Raw genomic sequence first — 23,286 nt, forward strand, 5'->3', positions numbered from 1 at the left:
CTTCAGTCAGAACAACTGGGATAATCCATCCACAATATGAGGTTAGTCATTAATATACTGCGACAACACGGTAATAGAGCAGCTGCGAGAGAATTCAACATTAATGAATCAATGGTACAGAAGTGGAGGAAGCAAGAAGAATGAGTTGAGTAAAGTTTGACTTATCTGACTCTTTTGTTTCGCTTAATGCACCTTATGGTCCAAAAAATACAGTAATCTTCTTTAGTCATTACTTTATTGTAACACTAAAAAGGAATTGAATAAAACATGGTACGAATGAAACATACTCATTACTAAAATGTGACCATTTAAACTAGTAAGTCATGTCAGTATAGCCTGGGGTGTTACTCCTGTTTTTACAGTGGCTCCATAGTGTAGTGGTTACACATATGCCTAGCATGTGAAAGATACCGGGTGGAGACACGCATCACTCTGAGGTTTTGTTAGGAAGGGCATCCAGTTTAGAAATCTGCCAAATCAAATATGCCGAGCTATCTGCTGTGGTGACCAGCAATACTACTCTCCAGTAATATTTACAGCTGTCGTCATAAGAGATGTGATCTATCTTTACTGAACCAGTTTTGTACAACCAAACTGTCTTTTGCAGCTATATGAAGGATGCCTTATTGTTATTGCCTTTAAGTGTCATTAAATTCTAGTTACAGTAATTAATGTTATAAATCATTCTGTGATTGCATGGTTTTCTGACAGCTTGGCATTATTGTGCAGCTTGGCAGTGGCTTGTGGGACCACTGCATTTGTTATGTGAAGACACGAAACATTGTGTATTATTGTGCCCTTTATTCTGGCATCGCAGTTGTGTGTGCAGAAGTGCAACGTACTGTAGAGGCGCTCGGTAAATGAACAAAACAAAGTCTGTCGATTAATTTACGGAGGCAGTAGCTTTTTCGCTTTACTTCCTGAATTACAGCAGAGCTTAAAGTGCTTTCAGAGTAGATTATTTTCTTTTTAAAAGCATGTTGAGAGACCAAGAAAGCCACAGAAACAATAACGCAGCAGTAAATAAACAGGCGGCAGAGTTATTAGACATATAGTGCTCAGGCTATTTTTACAAGCTGTTAGTTTTAGCACCAGATTAAGTTCACATGGAATAAACTTGTGTAGCGAACCTCAGGCCAGGTGAAGGTACTCACTAAAAAGGCATTAACAGGCTATCCAGGTGGGTGTCAACTCATTAAAATGATTTTTCTAGGAGTTTAACATATACAGGTGCAATTTTGCTGATTTACTTGGATTTTGTTCATTATCAACAGAGTACGGCTGCCAACTGTCCTCTTTGCTGTGGTGATCATAGCAGATTATATTCATCATCATTTGTTGGTAGCCTGCTGCCAGGGTGTAGTGACAGACATAATGGACAAAAGCCACATGAGCTCATGTTGCATCATCTACCACCCTCATGAAACAGTAATGTCACCGAGGCTGGTGTCGTTCTGGTTTGGGGGATTTGTGCTGACATGCGTTTAGTCTTGGTGGTGTAGTTAAAAAACAATACTGGAGTCTCAAGTTGTTTCAAAAGATTTTCAAAATAATGTCATTTGATAATATTTGCATTTATCCACCCCACTGACTTCCCTCTCCAGGTATCTTGTAGGAAGCCAGAGATGCATTAAAAGAATAAATAATTTAGTTGACCTGAATAGGTTTGAGCACCACTGTTAGTGTTACTGCGCCTTTAGTTAACCAATAACAACCGAAAGAAAACACAAGTGATTAAAATGGACAAGAAATATCTGACTGGTTAGAAAAGCATGGATGAAAATTGTTTCCTGACATTATAAATGCAGAGATTATTTTATTAAGATAAGTTGCTAAAGTAATGAATTAAAAGTGGAAAATTGTCATAGCTAGCTAACTGTGTGCCTCAACAGTTAAATTATTATTCAGTGGCAGAAACAAACTTACACAGTTAACACCTGAAATGATATCATTTCAGGTGTTAAGTATTACATTAAAAGTTGTAAATTGTCATAGCTAGCTAACTATATGCCTCATGAGTTAAATTATGTAGATAATAAACATAAAGGTTTAGATGGGCAGTAAAAATGATTAACTGTATGCATACATTACATTGTTAGCGCAACCTAACTGGTTAATAGTTGAAGTAGGTAACTAAACTTAACTAGACTGAAAGTTGGAAATTTATTTAGCTAGCTAACGGTATGGCTCAATAACTGAGAGAGCTAAAGAAATGTTTTTAGAAAAAAAACAGAAGTTTTAACAAGCAATTTAAATGATTACCTAATTGTATAAATAAACAAATGAAATAGTCAGCTAAACATAATGGATAAATGATTAAAGCCTGTTTCCATCAGTAAAGAAAAACTATTTTACCTTCAGCAACTCTCATTTTTATGTTAGCAGGTTAGCAAGTTGCATACCAAGTTTCGACTCAGGAATAACTCACAATTTTGACGTGTGTGTGTGTGGGGGGGGGGGGGGGGGTTATTCAGTGGCACAGTTAACAGCTAAAATGACATAAATAGCTAAGTATTACATTAAAATTTGGAAATTGTCATAGCTAGCTAACAGTTATAGTGAGCTAAGAAGTTACAAGAGCTGTTCAAGTTGCTATCCAACTTGAACAAATATATACATAAAACAAATATATAAATAAATAGATTAAATAAATAAATAAATAAATAAATAAATGAAAGTGGAAGCCAAAAAAGTGTGAATAAACTGTTAGCTAAAATTCTTGTTAACGAAACATAACAGCTTAAACATTAGGCTATATAATCCTGAATGTACACCCAAATAACATATACAGATATATGTAGTATAGTGTTGATGAAGCAGTGTTGTCCATCTGAATGGGGCATGGATGGAAAATGCTGGGAACCACTGATAGAAGTGAGCAGATTTCTCTTCATTATATTGATGCCGGCGACTCTGATGAAATGCAAGCGTAAACATGTGTCAACTGCAATACATTTAGCCACAAAAATCTCAAGAGACACTCCTAAGTGATTAATTGAGCAACAGCGACTGGGGTGGAGGTCTAAGATATTCCTTATTACACAAACTCAGTTTTGCTGATGTCAGTAGGGAGGAGGATACAGGAAGCGTGGTCAGTGGGACAAAGGTTGTGGCCTCTTTCTTTCCTGTTATGTCATTACCACCCTCACTCACAGGCTAGAGATATTCTACTTTTTCCTGGCACAAGGATGTTGTCAACTGGGTTTTTGCATTCACCCGTACACTGTGAGAGTGACCTTACACGGTGTCCCTGTGACCTTTAGAAGGAAGGACATGGGGACACCGTTTCTCCTTTGTTTCCTTGGATTTCTTCACTTCCTCTTCTGTCTTTCTACATCAGGGTCACCTGAGTGAAGGCTACGGGAAGCTGTGCAGCATCTACCTCAAACTGCTCATCACCAAAATGGAGTTTCACATCAAAGTGAGTTGGCCTGACCTATAAAACCCATCACCACTCTCCCTCGTCTCTCATTATCTTTGTCTCAGACTCTCCTTTTAGTGCCAGCAGGTCTCTGCGGGTGGCTTCAGAGAAAATTCCAGCTTTTACACTAATGGCCTCCCAAGAATCTGTAATGTAGCTTTTCATGAGACATCTGAGTAGAGTTAAGGAGGGACCAGAATACAGTGCCGGTGCTGTCCCAGAAGGTCTGGGTGTTTTTTGCCAAGGTTGAGGATTTTCACCTGGAAAGTGACAAACATGCATATGATGCATGCCTGCTAGTATGCATCATATGCATTCATTATTACTAACAATTGCTCTAATCAGTTGTTTCTATTAAAAATGGATCACTACGCGTAGATTGACATTGCTATTTCACTATGTTTTTAAATCGAGTAATCGAGTAAAAGTAGTAGGGTGAAAGTACAAAATAGTGTGAAATACTCACGGGGTGTTTCAAAGTAAAGCCTTGTCATTTGTATCTTTTGTCCGGTCTCCCTTCCCTCATCTCCAACCGCTCGTACAACTTATTTGACTCACAGTACTCAGACTAATTAATGAATCTTAATTTAAATAGCACATTGCTTTTTACAACCATCAGATTGGTCTGGTATATAACCGTAATCGGGACTTTTACATTGCTTTGTCTTTCAGAACCCTCGTTTTCCAGGAAACCTTCAGATGTCAAACCGACAGCTCGACGAGGCGGGAGAGAACGACGTCAACAACTTGTGAGTGTGGCGAGTCGCTGCTTCGGCTGCTCGTATTGTTTTTGTTTGGCAGACAGGACCGCTGTGCTGGCAGCGTTGCCTTTTTCTCAGCTTTGTGGAGCAAAAGTGTGAAATGCAAAATCCTTCAGTTGTTACCGGACAGTCACACACGGATAATATGTGGCTGTTCATGGGGATAACCAAAAGGCTTGTTCTTTACTTTGACACATACTAACACTTTAACATGTTTACAGAAGATGTTTCATTTGAGGTATAGCCTCCACTCAGCATGATGCAAGCAGTCTCCCATCTGTGCATGGACTGCACAAGTGTCCGGATCTGTTGTTGAGAGATTGCTCTGCATTCCTGGATGAGTGCAGGCTGCAGCTGTGCAGTGGTTACTGGTTGTGGCTGGCCTTTGATGAACATTTTGATGTTCAATAGGAGACATATTAGGAATAAATGGTGGCTAAGGAAGTGCCTGGATATGCTCCCGATCCGGAAAGAGATGGTCACGTAAGCCAACAGTCCTGGATCGGTATCTGCTTCTTTAATGCTTTGATAGTAATAAACCAGACATTTTTTTGTTTGATATTTTCTCCCAAAAAAAGAGCAAAAGTTTGTGGAAAATCAGAAGAAATGGAAAGAAATGTGTAAAAGAAGGAAAACACTCATCTGTAGGTTAAAAGAAATCTAATGTTATAAGTGCTCTGTACCCATTTGTTAGATTTGCCATCGATGTTGTAATCTGAGGCGTGTATATCAGTGTCAGAGCCATCTCACGGACACGGAGAGGTTTCAGTTGTCTTTTATTCGTTTTTGCGAGCCACATGGATCTAATTAACACGGGCAAAAGGAAGACATGAAAGAGCTGTCAAACACTTCATTTAGGATAGTTTGCCCATAACTATTCCTTTCTGGGCTTTTTGTTTTGTTTTGGGTTTTGCTGTTTCGAGGAGATTCCATGAGAAAGTTACTCTAGGAGAACTTGACTGAGCCGTAGAAAGTCCTTAACTCATCAACAGGACCGATATCTGTATCTGCTCCTTTGTTCGATGAAGATCCTGATGAGCACTGCCGGAGCTAGAAAATGACCCCCAGCAGATCACTGGTGTGAATGTCTCTGACCAAACAATCAGGACTTATAGAGGGTCCTGTACTCACTGCCAGCACCGTGGAGTCCAATTGGAATTTGACATAGAATACCAGAATTGGCAGGTTCGCTTTGAGCACATGTGACAGACATGAAAGGGTCTTTAGAAGCCGTGGAGAACATTATGATGCCTGTAACGTCATTCAGCATGACTGTGTTGTTAGTGGGCCAGTGATAGCCTGAGGAGGTGTATCCATGACAACAACACCGCCATTAGGTATCAGTAAACCTTGGATCCATTGTCAGACCCTACGCTGGTGCAGTGGGTCCTGGGTTCCTCCTGGTACACGGCAATGCCCGGCCTCATGTGGTGAGAGTATACAGGCATTTCCTTGAGTATGTTAGAACTGATGCCATTGGCTGCCCCTCATGGTTGCCTGACCTAAATCCAATAGAAACCCTCGGGGACGTTATGTTTCAATGCCACCAGGTTGCACATGAAACTGGCCAGGAGCTCAGTGATGCCCTGGTCCAGATTTGGGAGGACACCTCTGCAGGACACACCATCCATCATCTTTATGAGATTCAACATTGTCAGGCATGCAAACAAGCAAACTAACGAGCACCGTTATGAGTTTCTACAATGACATTTCGGTAAAATCCCTGTGGCATAATGTTTTTTGTTTTGTTTTTTACTTTGATTTCAGGGTGTTTCTGAATCAGGTTGATCGTTTTCATTTCCATCTAATGGTGTGGCATCCTTGTGTTGCTAACAGATTATCCAGTCCATATCGGTGTAGACATCCAGCATGAGATCTGATGTGTTTTCAGAGTGTTTATTTATTTAAGTTTAGCATTTCTATTTAAATGAGCTCTGCGTGTCTCTCTCCTGTCCTGTAGCTTCCAGCTGACCGTAGAGATGTTTGACTACCTGGAGTGTGAGCTCAACCTCTTCCTGGGTGGTAAGTTATTCTGGTCTGACTGCGCTGCCAGCTGTGCTTATCTGAAACCGTGCGCATGAACATTCACACACCCACAGATGAATGCATCCAAGTTCACACTTTCACAGACAGGAATACGCAGTCTGACGGATCGGAGGTCTCTGCACAATGGTGCGCAGAAATAAAGATGATGTCATGATATACATATATATATGTCACGTCAGAGCTCCACCTCTTCTGTTTCAGTTTACTGCCAGGCTGTTTGTGGATTCATGTTATATTTTAGCCCCCCTTGTTGTCTGGGTGAGTCATCCCAGGTTAATGTCTCTTGAAGTGTGGGTCGAGCTAAAAATAGAGCGCTGGGATGTGACCAGGAGCTCAGAAGAAATGCCGGGAAGGCTGTGTGCCTCCATTTATGAATGATCAGGAGGAAATTACATTCTGGTATCTATTTATCATGGCTTTCATTCAACATCCTGGTGATGTTATCAAACCCTCGTCCCCAACTCCACTCCTAATATTGCTCCCAAGCCTAAATCATATCTCTTCGTTACATTGGCGATCACATGTCGTGCTTTGACAAATCAAAAATCGAGGTTGCACCCGAATCTCTTATGCTGTCGTCAGCTTCCTCATGTGGTCGGTTCTCTAAAAAGCATCACGTCATCTGGGGGTGAAGAGGCCAGACATCTAGGTGCATGCGTGTGTGTGTGCACGCTGTGACTAAGCAGGAAACCACACCTCAGCTTTACACATAGGCTCTCAGCGGCCGACTTTGGGGATAGTGTGAGCAGGGCAGCAGGGAAATGAAAGAGGGGGGTGTAATGACAGCGAGTCACACAATCCTGTTAGTGTTCAGGTTGCTGCTCTCTCTCTCTGCGTCACTTAAAACCTTTTTTAAGTGCAGCAAGAGTGAGCCGTGTGCTGCTCTCAGACACTTTATTAGTTAATTGTGGCAGAAGCAGTAAAATGAAGAGCACGAGTTGATTGAGTCATGAAACATGTATGATTGATGAGTCTCCCACTGTTTGCAATAATTATATATAATATATATAATACTAATGCTCATGTGTGTATGTGTGTGCATTGATTTTTGGGTCTGCATTTATTGACCGTCTCTCTCCTCACAGTGTTCAGCTCTCTAGACATGTCTCGGTCGGTCTCTGTGACGGCGGCGGGTCAGTGTCGTCTGGCCCCCCTCATCCAGGTTATCCTCGACTGCAGCCACCTGTATGACTACACCGTCAAGCTGCTGTTTAAGCTGCACTCATGTGAGTCACACACCCCTGCTGGTCGAGCACACACACGGCTACAGGCTCAATAACTGCAGCGGTGCTCAGTGTTGTCGTTACTAAATGCAAATGTTGTGCAGTTTTTGAATATCATTGAAGTGACTGGAATCCCTTGTTAGACTGGGCTGATTTGCATTTATTGATGTCTAGCTAAAGTAGGATTTCGTCCATGGTGATAACTGATTATTTCCATTTTTTTATTAGTTGAGATTGTGCAGGAAAATAAACACGGGCCTTACTCTGAAACCAGTGTTGTGTCTACACGTAACAGACAACCTAACAAAGATCCAATGTCTTTACACACTTTGTAAACATTTTTGTGACAGACTGCTGGTAACAATTTCCACAAAATAGCATTTTTGCACCAACAAGGCAATTCTCAAAAAGCTATTAGTCTGAAACTTGGCATATCTCAGCGTGGTGTGCAATGTGTCCTTAAACAAATTTGAGGAAACTGAACAGATGCAGGACAAAAGAAGAAAGGGAAAGACTAAAAAAAACTATCTACAGCAGATAAACAGCATCTGAAAGTCACATCTTTAAGAAATAGGAAAAAGACCTGACACAGGACCTTTGTGATGCATCTGGACCTTCAGTTGATCCGTCTACTGTTCACTGAAGCTTCATCAGAAATGGTCTCAGCGGAAGGGCGGCTGTCAGGAAACAATGGAGTACTGCCTGGAAAATGTCTGATTGGCATCACTTTCCATTTTCAGCATGATAATCATCCCAAACACACTCCCAATGCAGTTTTGTTTGCCCGCTTCAATAAGTCACTGCACCTTTTCCAAGCAAAGTATAAAGAAATGTGGGGTGGCTCGACACTTTTGAACATTTCTATACCTCAAATATTTGACATCATCATTTTGCCTACAACAGTAAAATCACAGACCAATAAATACTGTAGTATGGGCTTGTATTCAAGGTCTCACTCGTAAGCACCACTTAAGTACAAGCTGATGAAGCCCTGTGTCTCCTGAACTGCACTGGGTTTAGCTGTAGGATTTCTAGCCTTACCTTTGGCTCTTAATATTCCTCAGATGTGTGCATACTTAAAATCTCTGACAGTTATCTTCAAAGATTGAGAGATGCGTTTCTCCTCTCTGAATTGACGGATTCCTCAGAACCCCTCGGGCTCATGAAAATTTTCAAAGCCTCACTGGAGGAAAAAAAAAAACCAAAAAACCAGCAGCTCAGTTTCAAAAAGCCTTTTTCTTACTCTCTGGAAAGGTAGATGTGGAAATTTGCAGTTCTGAAGTATTCTTAATCAAATCCCCCCGTATGTGTATGCAGTCAGACATGTTTTAAAGTATCCTGATCTACCTGTCTGTAAGTAATTCCTGGCCACTTGTCTTTGTGTGCACGCAGGCCTTCCAGCTGACACTCTCCAGGGCCACAGAGATCGCTTCCAGGAACAGTTCAAGAAGTATGAAGTTCACTTTCAGTGTCTCACACACAGAGTTGGTCACAGTTTCTCTGAGCTCTTGTTACCGTGCTGAATGAATTTTTAGTGTCAGACCTTTTTGCTCTGTCTGCTCTTCTCAGTGAGGTTTTCCCGTTTCCTCTTTTTCATTTTTATATCTCTCCCCTTTTTGCTTTCAGGCTAAAGAGTCTGTTTTATCGCTCCAGTAACCTGCAGTATTTTAAGAGGCTGATTCAAATCCCACAGTTGCCTGAGGTGAGGACTTAAGCGCATTTAAACCACACCTAAACATGTAAAAGTTTCAGTTCAAAGCTTTTATCTTTATTGTTGAATCCCATCGTTTTTCACAACTGAAAATGAAATGTGATGTCACGCTTTCATGAAAATGTAGGCAAATAGATTCCACTGTGATGAACCTGACGAAACCAGGACGTTCTACAAAGAATAACCTCGTGCCTTTCTGATTGTCGCAGAACCCTCCAAACTTCCTGCGTGCATCTGCTCTGTCGGAGCACATCAGCCCCGTGGTCGTGATCCCCGCCGAGTCGTCGTCCCCGGAGTCAGAGCACGTAGTGGAAACGGACGACCTGGTGGACACAGACGTCCCCGTACTGCCGGTAACCAGATAAGCAGCTCTGGATGCTGTCTTCTTAAATTTGGCCCATCTGTTTGTCCAGCCAAATTATTAGGAACATCTGTGAACTCGTATAGGATCCAATAGAGCTGTTCTGCCGCATCGCATAGATTTATATTTAAATGTGTTGTCTATCTAAGCATTTCCTCTGTATACATCTGGTTTGTATAGTTTTAATTATGTTGTTTTTCAGATGCACATGAAATCCAGTGTCTCAGCTTATTGGAATATTTAATAAGATCAATTTAAAAAAAAAAAAAAAAAGGTTTCACAGTCCAACCTTAAACAGTTTGGTGCAAATTATTGGTATGACATGGACGTGATCAGCTCGTTGCACTGCTGAAGTGTTACTGAGGGTTTGACAGAAGCTTTCAGCTTGTCAGTATTTTTAGCTCTGGTGTTTCTCATCTTCCTCTTGACAATACCTCCAAGTACGGTTCAGTTCAGGCAGGTCGATCGAGTGCACTAATGAAATGGTCGACAAACCGTGGGCACGTGTGAAGTCGGCTTCTCCATAAAGTGCTCTAAAATCTCTTGGTAGACAGCTGTGTTGACTTTGGATCAAACACCTCCAACACCAGCAGGTGACACAGCGCTCAACATCATCCCAGACTGCAGAAATCTCACACTGGACTCTAGATCCTTGATTTCCAAATGAAATACACAGTTTACTTTTATCTGGAAAGATACTTTGAACCACAGCGGATGTCCTTAGTCCAGGTAAAACATTTTCAGTGCTGTCTCTGGTTGACAAGTGGTTTCATTTTAGGAATGGATCGGTTTCCTGAAGATGTCTGAGCGTGTGGTGCTCTGACCACAGCCTCAGTCAGCTCCTTCTCTGCAGGCTCTTTCTGTGCCTGCTTGTTGAGGATGTCAGTGATGATCATCTGGGCCGCTGTCAAGTCAGCAGTTCTCCCCATGATTGTGCTTGCGTGTACTGAACTAGCCCATCAGACACTCTGAGTAAATTACAATCCAAACTGTACAAACACAAACTGGAAAGGAAATATTCTAAATACAAGAGATACTGGATTTTCATGAGCTATCATAATTATCAAAGTAAAAAAAAAAAAAGTGGTGACATGTTTCACTTTAGGTTGCTATGTGATTTGTGTGTTTATCCTTTTCAGGCTCCTGTGGAGACAAAATTCGACGACCTGTTTGGCACCTCGGCTGCTATCGACCCGTTCAACTTCAACAGTCAGAACGGCATGCGCAAGGATGACAAGTGAGTGTCATTACAGGAGCAGAGTGACATGAATAAACACTTATTGTATATAAAATTGGCCCAAGCGCTGCGTAAACATGTCTCTGGTGCCTGAATGGTACCGTGTGAATCTTGTTCTCCAGTTTTATGTAGAGCAGCAGAGATGACAAATATTGCCAAGTATTCCTAACAGTCCAGGACACACGTGTGCCATCGTACCCCAAATAGCTAAAGTTTTGCTTATGTTAACAACAATCTTGTAAGATCAGATTAGATTCATTTTTATCTGTGATGTTAATGACAGAGACCGGCTGATCGAGCAGCTGACGAGGGAGATCCAGGCCCTCAAAGAGGAGCTGGAGTCTTTCAGACTGGAGGTAAAAACAGCAGCTTTTTTCCTAACTTTATCCGAGCAGCATCCTCACAAAACGTGTGACCTTTTCCCCCTCTCTCCTGTCCGTCGCCAGAGCGGTCGGTTGTGCCAGGCTCTGCGGGGGCGAGTCAACGAGCTGGAGGCGGAGCTTGCCGAGCAGAGCCACCTGAGGCTACAGGCTGTGGGAGAGAGCGAGTTCCTGAAGGCCGAACTGGACGACCTGCGGAGGGTCAGGGAGGACACGGAGAAGGAGCAGAGAAGCCTAACGGAGATTGAGAGTAAGGCTTTGTTTATTCTACACCGGCACATTATCTACTCAGTCAACGAGTCGAATTTTTGGTCATGGTCATCTGACATAGCCGCTTCACCTGCTGTGTGTGTGTCTCTCTGTATGTGTTCACGCGACTTTTACCAGGAAAAGCTCAGGCCAACGAGCAGCGCTACACCAAGCTGAAGGAGAAGTACACCGAGCTGGTTCAGAGCCACGCAGACCTGCTGAGAAAGGTGAGACCCTCTACTTCATGAGATCCTTAGATCGCAGTGGCCTCCTCGTGTCCTTTATTTCTGTCAAGCTGAGGATCTGCTGTCTGAATTACAAGTGTTTCTTTGTGTGTCTGTATGCAGAACGCAGAGGTGACCCGGCAGATGACGGTAGCTCGGGCGGCACAGGATGAAGTGGAGGCGGTGAGGAAAGAGATGCAGGAGAAGGTGAAGGCCGCTCAGGAGGCGGCGGACAGACAGGTGAGAACGAGGCTGGTTTGGTCATCACTGCCAAACGTGTACGGAAAGCGGTACGGTTTCGCTCCAAATGGTGTGCAGAGTTTGGTAAAGTTGGATTTTTCTGCCGCAAAGTGACCAAACAGGCTGTTGTTTTTAAGATGTCTGAAGTTTAATTTGGGCTTTTCTTGCTCAGGAGCGGGAGCAGCTCGAGCATCTTCAGGAGCTCCAGAGAGAGCTGGTCTCAAGCCGGGCAGAGCTGGACTCCCTGAAGACCAGCATGGCCTCTTCGCAGCAGGTCTCTCTCTCCTCTCCTTTCTTCGCTCAGATCCTAAATCCAGATCCCGGAGTTGCTGTGAAAAATTACAAAACTAATTTATAGCGCGCTCCCTGCCCTTTAACATTAATCTATAAAAACACCAGCTAACACAAGAGTGTGCGAAAAGATTAATGACATGGGTGACCTGTGTGATCTTTATGTATAAAGTCTTATAATGGGGCGCTGACACCACACACTCTTATTCTAATCATCAATTATTAAATGTACTCAGTCACTCTCTAGCTTGGCAGCAGAGAAGGGACAAAGTTAAATACAGCTGGTATCCTCCTGTGATCCTGGAGCACACCAAGCCTCAGATCTGCAGATTTTTCTTCGAAGGAGTCAGGCTTTCTTGGCATTTGTAAAGTGATCTAAAGCAATAATTCTCCAGGCTTTCTGAAAGTTTGTCACAGTTTTTCATCAGACGCTGGTTCCGGTTTGACCCAGAGAGCTGTCAGGGGAAAACGAGGCTTATCTCTAATAAAGGTGCTCATAGCAAAGCTTGTTGGAATTAAACAAATGAGGGATGCTCAACACTTTTACACAGTACTTTTAAATGGTAACAACACATCCCGGACGCTGACTCAAAGTTAAATAACCGCTTTTCTGTCACAATCACGCTCCATAAAAACACGCTCCGTCCCCGTCCATCATCCACGCCCTCCATTTCTTTTTCATCGTCTCCTCTCTTAGTCACGACTGTTCCTGTACACGAACCGCTTCAGAGACTCAAAGCGCAGCTTGTGTTAGAATTGATATGCTAATTCGTTTGTTTGACATCAGCGATTGAATAAAACGATTTTCACAGTGGAGAAATTTAAACAGAAGCAATTGTTATGTATTAATTTTTTTCCCCTCACCGCCTCGTTTCTTTTCTTATTCGCCTCTCGGTTTGTTTGTTGTTTTTTTGTCATTGCTGAGCTGAATAGAAAAAGTTGCAGAGCGGTAAAAATCTTGCACAAACATTAACTGCTTATGGAAACACGGATATTTAGTCCCTTACATTAGTGCAGCATTTCATTCCAGGATCTTAACTACGGATGTTTCAGAGGGGAGAAAAAAAGCTGGAGCTAACGAGATCATTTACAGGAATATTCATAACGGGATAAGCGTAATTTTAAAATAAAATAAAATAAAATCCCTGAATCATGCTGTTAACCCTCAGGATCCCCAACGACTGTACCGTTTCTCTGCACATGCTCTGTTCCCTGTGCCTTTCATCCGTCTCTCAGCCTCCCACTCCTGACTTCCTATTCTTTGCAGCATCCACTTATCAACTCCATCACTCTTTCTGTCCTCCTCCGTCTCTCTCCAGTTCTTTTCGCTCCCACAGCCCACATTTTATCGCTCTTGTCACTTTATTTTTCCTTCTCCCCGATGAGCAGCTCTCACACCGCAGCTTTAAAAAGCCTAACAGTTCTGTTTCTTCTTCATTTCCTCCTCTGTCTGTCGGACCTGCCGGCACCCAGGCTGTAAGTCTTTCACCTTTTCCTGCTTTTATACTTCACTATCTACCTGCAAATAAAAGGGCAGGCACTCGGCTCAAGTTCCACTGCTCTCCTCCAAAGACAGGAGGATGTAGCTACATTACAAAACCACAAATTCCCAGAGTTCCTTTATTTAAAGGTCAACCCCAAAGCTCTGGAGTCTGAGGCAACATGGTTATTGTGGTTAAAGATGAAGTGGGGGTTTTTTTTGTCTGTGTTTGGGTTTTTATAGTGAGGTCAGAGCTCTTCCTGATCCCGACAGCTGTGAATTATCCTGACCATCCAAATCGTTTCCTTCTGTTGTTCTTCTCACTTCATTGTTTTTGTTTCGTAATCCCTCCATGTTTTATTTCCTCGACACAGTCGAGCGAGGTGCTCGGCACTCAGCTGGCAGCGTTGGAGTCGGAGAAAGCCGAGCTGGTCCAGTCGTTGTCGAAGGTGGAGGCGGAGCTTGCGGCCCGGGGGGAGGAGCTAGAGCGGGTCCAAAGCTCGCTGGTGACGGAAAGAGAGAGCAGGGTGAAGAGTGCTGAAACCCTGCAGAACCAACTCAATGAGAAGGTGATGAATTCAAACATCTCCCCTTGTAAACTTCTTAATTTTAGTCACTTTAAATCGAGCACGTGTGAGACGCGAGCGGCTCTGAGTGTGCAGATTGCGATGTTTGTAAGTTTGACCGTGTGCGTTTGTCCACAGGAGAGCAGGGAGCAGGCGTTAGAGAGCCAGCTGGCAGCGGCTCGTTGGGCCAGCCTGCAGGGCGCCGTGGAGGAGGCGGAGAAGATCATCCAGGACAGTCTGGCTCAGATAGACGACCCGGCGCACATCAGCTGCACCAGCTCGGCAGGTCAGAATCTGACGTGTGGATTCTGTGCAGTGCAACTGTGAACGTCACCTCTTTGTGTAGCAGCGTGTTCGTGTGCATGCGCTCATCAAGTGTGTCGCTCCATCTCTGCAGACTACCTTGCATCCAGGTGTCAAGCCTCCCTAGAGTGTATGGAGAGATTAAATTCTACCAGAGTGGCCTTCCTGGCTGACAACACGGGTGAGACGAAACAGAATGTGAAAGAATAAAATTAGTTATTTGTTTGTAATTTGTTATCTTTTAAAATCACGCTGTGTTAATGCTGTTAAATAAAGCTGATGAATATTTGTGATAATTTTTACTTTCTTTTTTCTGCTGTTTTGTGCAGGTGTGTCTGAGCTGGTGCGTGCAGTGACCCAGTCTGGCCACCTGGTGGGCGACACCATAGTTCAGGGTAGTGCCACCTCCCACATGGTGCCTGTGGAGCAGGCTGACGGTAAGATTGTTCTCTGTGTGAGGTACAGAGAGATGATTTCAGTTTATGGAGATTTTCATTTCCTTACTTATCTGAACTGTTCTGATCCTTACACTCACTGGTCACTTTATTAGGTACACCTTGCTAATACTGGGTTGGACCTGTTTTTTGCTTCAAAACAGCCTTAATTCCTCATGGCATGCTTTAAATAAGGTGCAGGAAACAACCTACAGAGATTTGACATGACAGCATCATACAGCTGCTGCAGATTTGTGAATCTCTCATTCCACCACATCCCAAAGGTGCTGTATTGGATGGAGGTCTGGTGACTGTAGAGGTCATCTGAGGGCAGTGAAGTCACTGTCTGCTTAGTGATGTGAAATCATCATCAAATCTAATTAAAAGCCAATCTAAATAAATGAGCCTTAAGCTGCTTTTTAAAAGAATAAATACAATCAAGGCAACGTAATGATGGAGGGAGAGCATTCCACAACCTGGGGGCCACTGCTCTAAAAAAAATCTCCTCTGGTCTTAAAACGTGTTTGTGGAACTACCAACAGCCTTTTATTAGATGATATCAGGCTGCGAGAGGGAGCGTGGGGTTCTAAAAGATCAGAAATGTAGACAGGGGCATCACAATTCAAAGCTTTAAAAGTCAGTACCAAGATTTTAAAATGAATTCTAAAATGTACTGGAAACCAGTGTAATGAACATAAAACTGGTGTAACGTGCTCTCTTTTTCGTGTCTTAGTTAAAAACCTTGCAGCAGCATTCTGGACTAACTGGAGACAGTCAAGATTCCAATAAGCCAGGGGACTAATGGCTCAGAAGGCCCAAATGAAGCTAGTAATGTCCAGATAGGTTAATGAATATTAACTAATATAGGCTAGCTATGTAAAGAGCACTTTTGCTCTGTTTCAGGTAAAGTGTAAATCTGCACCATTTTCTATTCGTCTTTTTTCTGCTGCAACAATCAAAGTCTGATTTATTAATGACAAACCAGTGGTAGAAGCATCATAACATCAAGAAAACTGGACAGTTAAAGGATTTTTCTTTATACATTAAAAAAATTAATTGTTTGATGATCTGAAATGTTTAAGTGTGACAAACAAATACAAAAAAATGATTTTTCACACCATTGTCATATAAAAATGACTCACTTCCTTCATTGTGTTCATTGACCCCATTGTGGACCACTAAAATGTTTTATAGTATGTAGTATATACTAGGGGTGCAACGATACACAAAATTCACGGTTCGGTTCGGTTCGATACTTTGGTGTCACGGTTCGATATTTTTTCGATACAAAAAAAATGTTCATGCCTTTTTAATTTGTCATTTATTAAAATTATAAATATATATTTTAACTCAAAAGTACAGTTTTTAAATTTAACCCTAACCCTTGTGCGTGTTTTTTTTTTTTGACAGCGAATGCGCACCTGCGGACCACTTATGTGCAGCCCTGGTTATTTAGCTCGTCATATTGCAGCCACAGAAATTATTTTGTCCATGAAACCATAAAGCTGCACTTTCTTTTTGCCTTATAGTCTGATTTGTCATAACTTCTCCGTTTTGTGGTAAGCTTTTCTTTGGCTGTCACTTCTTCACCCTGACCTGTCTTATTTGGCTCAGCAGAACTAAATATATCGTGCTGCTTTTACACACACACTCACATAAGCTCAGCGATTCTCTGCGCGGTCAACCTCTCATATGTTTAAGCTTGCTGCGGGAGATTTCACTTGTCATGTTTGCATAGTAAGCTAACAATTAATAAGACGATGTCAGAGGAATTGGTGCACAAATTATCATCACTCACAGATCAGTGCTGTCGCTCTCTATACACAGTTCGCACGATTGCAAAGTGAAAGCAAAAAAACAAGCGCAAATTCAAACGCGATTTCAATATGTCACATATTGACAGTGGCTCACCGATGCCAATGACATAATTACCCAGCTACATTTCTGAAAGAATGCAAAAGCATTGACATATATTTTTCCTACAATAGCCCGACGGGCAGGGCAGAGATAGATTTTGGTAGCCCGACTGGAAAAATCGCTAGCTCCAGGACGTCGGGCTAGCGATATTGCAAGCCCTGTATCTGATTGAGGAATCACTCATCTTTGGAAAAGAGAGTTTATTACAGAGAAATGTCTCTTTCCAAAATAAAAGCTATACTATCCGCTTCTTCTGGGCTATATTCTCAGCAGCATAAGGAGAATCATGTGCTAACAGCTGTCTAAATGACTCGGCTAAAGTTAGTAGCATGCTTGTTGTTTTTGTCTTTGCACTAGGATGATGTCGGCGTAAATGTGCAGTCATATTCGTTGTGTTCCCACTAGTGCTTTCAGGTTGATCTCGTTGAAATGACCTTAACGCCACAACACGGCAAATCTCCGTTAACGAGCTACCGCCGATCGCCCCGTGCATGGGGCTAGACGGCCAACACGTTAACGAGCTAACTGCGCTAACACACTAGTTCACACCAATGAGCATTGCATGGCACATCCAACATACTGTTTTACTTTAGTCCATGACTCGCTTACCTTCAGGGTCATACGTCACATGAAAACCAAAATAATTCCAAACGCCAGATCTGAATGTTGCAAGGAGAGCTTAACTTCTGTCTCGCTAGCTTGCCCTGCGCTCTTCCTTCTGACTATGCTGTCTGTGTTGAGCGCTCAGTGGATCTGCGCTTGACAGTGCAGCCTAGGCGGAGTAGTCGAACGCAGATTCACTGAGCTCTCAACACAGACAGCATCGTCAGAAGGAAAGTTGATAAAATAAATTACAAATGTTGTATTGTTCGATACATATGCGTACCGAACCGAAAGCACTGTATCGAACGGTTCAATATCGATACGAATATCGTTGCACCCCTAGTATATACATATATATATATGTATGTAATATATATTTATTTTATTTATTAGTTTTTGGGTTTGTTTTGTTTTTTTGCACTACATTAGACAACATCAAAATAGCGTTGACATTTTTGTTATTTGTGTTTTGTAATCTTTATAAAAACCTAGAAAAAAACACCTCTTAATCTTTTGTATATGTCGAGGCGCTGTGGACATCCAAGTTTGTGACTGTGTAGATTTTTCAAATCAATACCATGGTTGCATCTACTGAAAATCTCTGTGAAGCTTAAATCTCAGTGACCTTGACTTCAAGGTCAGAGGTCAACTTTTCTGAAAATCGGAGGCGTTTCACATTTATAACACAGGTATGTCTACTAGGAGGCTGAAGGGTAGCACTATATATTTATAAACAATCAAAAACAACAATTTATTTCCAATTTGTATGGAATTTATTTCTGTAAACATGGTGTTTTAGGTCGGATTGAAGGACTGATGTGATGGTAAGGTGTCCGTCCGCTGCTCTGCTTTGAATATTGGTAGGCGTTTTTTGTTTTTTTTTTAAATTTTCACAGGAATTGCTAGTTCCCCTACAGTTTTGGCCACCCCAGCAATCAGAAGATTCCCTATGAGCAAGCATTTAGCGACAGTGGGAAGGAAAAACTCCCTTTAAAAAGGAAGAAACCTTTGACAGAACCAGGCTCAGGAAGGGACAGCTCTCTGCCACGACTGGTTGGGGTGGGGGGAGTGAAAATTAAAAAAAAAAAAAAAAAAAGCCAAAGTGATAATTATTGGAGCAGCTTAACTAATATTTCCAGTGTAATTTGCTGTTAATATCCTTTTCCAACCCCAGTTTGTGTTTTTATCACTTTGGTTCAGGGTGGAAGATGCCATGCTGGAGATTGATTCTGTTTGGTTTTTTAGTGTTGATACTTGGGAACCTGTTGGAGAGGCCAGGGCTGAAAAAGGGGATGCCGTAGAACCTGAGAGGGTGTTATCCGCTGGTGTGCATCCAAGGCCAACATCTCTTTAATTAGGCTGACAAAGAAGCGTTGGCCATCTTCTGGTCCTCGTCTAAACATCATTATTTGTTCGATGTCATCCAGACGTGTCAGTTTTATGTATCTTGTCTCCAAAGATTCATATCCTGTCTCATATTTAAATTGTTGGGTGGTCTTAAATGTCCAGCGCTGTTGGTTGTAGTTGTAGTTGTCTTTTGTGAAATAGTCTTCAGTGTACACGCCAGGATCGAGAACATGATCTGGTGGCTGACCCTGAGTCTCTATGATGAATTTCAAAACATCATAATATTTTTTTCCAGGGTAGAGTGGCACGCCTGTAACAAGCTCCACAGCCACCAGCCCCAGAGACCACATGTCACATGCTTCATTGTAAGGAAGGCCAAGCATAACCTCAGGTGCACTATAACCAACCGTCCCCACACGGTCACCAGGCATCACTGCAGACGCAGGACATGCGAGGCCAAAGTCTATAAGTCTGACTTTGACTGGAGACTCATAGCGATTTACAACCATGATGTTTCCAGGTTTGAGGTCAGCGTGCACTATTCCCAAAGAACCCAGGTGAGACAGAGCATTTGTTAGTTGACCTAAAATTGGCCTGACTTCACTTATGGGGAGACCCTGGTTTTTCCGGTCCCCTATGTAGTCCCACAGGCATTGATCTAGGAGTTCGAACTTTAAGCAAACCCGCTCTCCGTCGTGGAAAAAGCCGTTCCATTGAACAATGTTGGCGGCATCTGGATCCAACCTTCTCAGCTGCTCCAGGGTGAAAATTTCCAGTTTTGCCTGTTGCAGAATATCAGGGCGGCTCTTGTTCACTTTAATAGCCACAGCTCGGTTGGTCGTGGTATCACGACATTTGGCTACAATACCAAAGCCCCCTTCTCCAAGGAAAGCCTCTACCTTGTAGTGGTTTCCCAAAATGCTCCCTTTAACTATTCCAAGCTCATTTGAGCGGAAGGATGGGGTAGCTGACATGGTGAAATGTGTCAGCTTGGTCAGTGAATTGCTAAGTAACGCGAAATTCTCTCAAAACTCTCCAAAAGGGTTTGCTTACTGTCAGGTCAAGGTCCGTTGAGCAGTAAAGTTTAACAGAGCAAAGCTCCTCTTACTTAAGGGTTTTTTCTCTCAGCAAGATGATGACATCACAAGGGATCAAAGGCATTCTACTTTTTCAGTTGAAACACTGGGAAAAAAAATAGTGTTTCAACAGGGCAGGCTGGCGCCCTGTGGCAGGCAGAGGTGATAGGGTAAGGATGCAGAGGATAAGATCCAAGAAAAGATTTACTTATCTGTCAGTTCATCCGCGAGCAGCCGCAGAATCGCAGGTGCAGCTTGGCAGGGGATGGAGAGTGAAGACACAAAATCAACAATGACTTAAGGCAAAGAGACAGTCTCAATGTTATTCTTTATTTTTTCTCAGTGTCTTCTTGAGGGTATGTGTATATGTGTACGTGATATTAAATGAATGTTTAAGTGCAGGACACTCAGTGCCGCATACCGTATTTTTCGGGCCGAAAGGCTCACTGTCGATAACGGGCCTGTTTTCATACATAAGGCGCATTAAGCGAAACAAAACAGTCAGATAAGTCAAACTTTACTCAATATTCTTGCTTCCTCTTTTCCGTACCATTGATTCATTAATGTTGAATTCTCTCGCAGCTGCTCCAACTTCTATCGAGTGGGAAAAAGTTAGCGTTCATCCTCTGGTTTCACTGTGCTAATCCAGCTAGCCCAACTTCAGTAACCCTACAGAAGTCATTGCTGTTTAGTTTTCGGCCTTCATTTATGTTGGAAGTGGTAGCAGAGCTGTACGTTTTAATTTGTTCAGAAATCTCCCAGAACATGGTACATCATTAGGGTTGCCAACCGTCCCTTAAAAAACTTTTGATTCTCACTGTATTTAGAAACAAAAGTTCACGTCCCGTATTGAGCTAATAAGGGACGCACTTTGTCCCGTAATACAGTGAGAATCAAAAGTAGTCTATAAATGTTTATGGAATTAACGCTTTGTTGGAAAACATAATTCCCAGCCCCTCTCCTGCTTTGTGACCAATGAGCTGACAGCACACTTATGACAATTCGAGTATGACAATTCAGATTACCGCTAATCTCATTGGTCGAGGAAAGGTCGCTTGCGGAGAAAATACCGGAAGACAACAGATGACCACAACAACAAGCATGGCCAACAGGGAAACAAACGCCGACACTGCGGTGCAAGTCTCGGACGACAGTAAACCTAAAGCTGGGCAGACACTGTGCGATTTTTTCAGTCACGTTATTCAGCTCCTGCTCAAACTGCACGATTGACTCGCAGGGGTTAGAAGTTGGTAGGTCACGATGCAGGTCTCACACTATACGGCCCGATGCTCTGATGCGACCTGAGTGCTCACACCGTGCCTCCATAAAATGAAGGTTATAACAGAAAATCTGTCGCTCCCCCTCTCTGTCTTTCACTCACACAGACACACCACCACCATCAACTTTGCTAAATTGCTAATGAAAAACATTGATCAGGCAGCTGTGATTGAGCAGCAATGTAAATCCAACTATTTTCACGGTTGTTGTGGTCGTGATAATTTTGTGAGGCCACATCGAAAAGGCTCGGATGAGCTTTCCAAAGTTCTACAAGTTGTGCCTCCATCGCTTGTGTCCAGATCACACGCTGCACAGCCGTGCTGCTCCGTCTTTTTCACCGACGTCTACGTGTTTGCGCATGAGCAGTGTGAGCGGCTGTGGTGACACCCTCACGAGCGATTGATGATCGGGAGCTGGTCATGAGGTGTTAATCGCTTCTCGTTACCCCACGTATACTACACGATGCACGATGAAGGCCAAAATCGGGCCGATCACCAAATCGGTAGCACGACTCAAAAATCGTCTCAAAATGGGCCAAAAATCGCACAGTGTAAGCCCAGCATTAGAGCAGCAATGTTTGTTCCCCTCAGAGAAAGAAAAAAAAAAAAGGCTGCAAAAGTACAGGAAGGAATGGGAAAAGGAAAACACCTGGCTGGGAAAGTGCACGATAACACCTTTAAAGCGCACTGCACTGTGTGCCGGCGCACTTTTTCCATAGGCATGCTTCTAGTGGTGGGCACATGAAGAACATGAGGGGCGTGAAAGCTCGGGGAACCCTTAACCAATTTCTTGTCCACCAGGCCACGGCAGAAGCAGATATGGTATGTAAACACTGGTTTGTTTTTTTAAAACCCTCTGGTTAAGGTTAATATGGGCATGTGCAGTGAACATCAGCGCTATGTGGCCAGAAGTGTGATAATATCATTTATTTTGTGTAATAAACAACTGCAAGGATAGATGATTACAACATATAGATGACTAATACAGTGGGGCAAAAAAGTATTTAGTCAGCCACCGATTGTGCAAGTTCCCCCACTTAAAATGATGACAGAGGTCAGTAATTTGCACCAGAGGTACACTTCAACTGTGAGAGACAGAATGTGAAAAAAAAATCCATGAATTCACATGGTAGGATTTGTAAAGAATTTATTCGTAAATTAGGGTGGAAAATAAGTATTTGGTCACCTCAAACAAGGAAAATCTCTGGCTCTCACAGACCTGTAACGTCTTCTGTAAGAAGCTTTTCTGTCCCCCACTCGTTACCTGTATGAATGGCACCTGTTTGAACTCATCATCTGTATAAAAGACACCTGTCCACAGCCTCAAACAGTCAGACTCCAAACTCCGCCATGGCCAAGACCAAAGAGCTTTCGAAGGACACCAGGAAAAGTATTGTAGACCTGCACCAGACTGGGAAGAGTGAATCTACAATAGGCAAGCAGCTTGGTGTGAAAAAATCAACTGTGGGAGCAATCATCAGAAAATGGAAGACATACAAGACCACTGATAATCTCCCTCGATCTGGGGCTCCACGCAAGATCTCATCCCGTGGGGTCAAAATGATCATGAGAACGGTGAGCAAAGATCCCAGAACCACACGGGGGGACCTGGTGAATGACCTGCAGAGAGCTGGGACCAAAGTAACAAAGGTCACCATCAGTAACACACTACAACGGCAGGGAATCAAATCCCGCAGTGCCAGACGTGTTCCGCTGCTGAAGCCAGTGCATGTCCAGGCCCGTCTGAAGTTTGCCAGAGAGCACATGGATGATACAGCAGAGGATTGGGAGAATGTCATGTGGTCAGATGAAACCAAAGTAGAACTTTTTGGTATAAACTCAACTCGTCGTGTTTGGAGGAAGAAGAATACTGAGTTGCATCCCAAGAACACCATACCTACTGTGAAGCATGGGGGTGGAAACATCATGCTATGGGGCTGTTTTTCTGCCAAGGGGACAGGACGACTGATCCGTGTTAAGGACAGAATGAATGGGGCCATGTATCGTGAGATTTTGAGCCAAAACCTCCTTCCATCAGTGAGAACTTTGAAGATGAAACGAGGCTGGGTCTTCCAACATGACAATGATCCAAAACACACCGCCCGGGCAACAAAGGAGTGGCTCCGTAAGAAGCATTTG

General features: G+C 42.9%; 1 protein-coding gene across 2 annotated transcripts in view; it reads left to right on the plus strand.

Moving 5' to 3' along the window:
• Nucleotides 1-23,286, plus strand: part of hip1 (huntingtin interacting protein 1) — a 53,857-nt gene that overhangs the window by 21,742 nt on the left and 8,829 nt on the right. For both annotated transcript variants that reach the window (XM_040009560.1, XM_040009561.1), the window contains exons 5-21: nt 3,341-3,421; nt 4,094-4,170; nt 6,143-6,204; nt 7,314-7,454; nt 8,844-8,901; nt 9,078-9,153; nt 9,372-9,515; nt 10,663-10,760; nt 11,044-11,116; nt 11,207-11,390; nt 11,528-11,616; nt 11,737-11,853; nt 12,026-12,127; nt 13,999-14,193; nt 14,329-14,476; nt 14,588-14,674; nt 14,823-14,930. In XM_040009560.1, coding sequence (XP_039865494.1) covers nt 3,341-3,421; nt 4,094-4,170; nt 6,143-6,204; nt 7,314-7,454; nt 8,844-8,901; nt 9,078-9,153; nt 9,372-9,515; nt 10,663-10,760; nt 11,044-11,116; nt 11,207-11,390; nt 11,528-11,616; nt 11,737-11,853; nt 12,026-12,127; nt 13,999-14,193; nt 14,329-14,476; nt 14,588-14,674; nt 14,823-14,930 — 1,840 coding nt within the window. The remainder of the gene's footprint in view (nt 1-3,340; nt 3,422-4,093; nt 4,171-6,142; nt 6,205-7,313; nt 7,455-8,843; nt 8,902-9,077; nt 9,154-9,371; nt 9,516-10,662; nt 10,761-11,043; nt 11,117-11,206; nt 11,391-11,527; nt 11,617-11,736; nt 11,854-12,025; nt 12,128-13,998; nt 14,194-14,328; nt 14,477-14,587; nt 14,675-14,822; nt 14,931-23,286) is intronic.

Source organism: Simochromis diagramma, unplaced genomic scaffold (genome assembly GCF_900408965.1).
Source record: "Simochromis diagramma unplaced genomic scaffold, fSimDia1.1 OVJJ01000344.1, whole genome shotgun sequence".
Taxonomy (NCBI): domain Eukaryota; kingdom Metazoa; phylum Chordata; class Actinopteri; order Cichliformes; family Cichlidae; genus Simochromis; species Simochromis diagramma.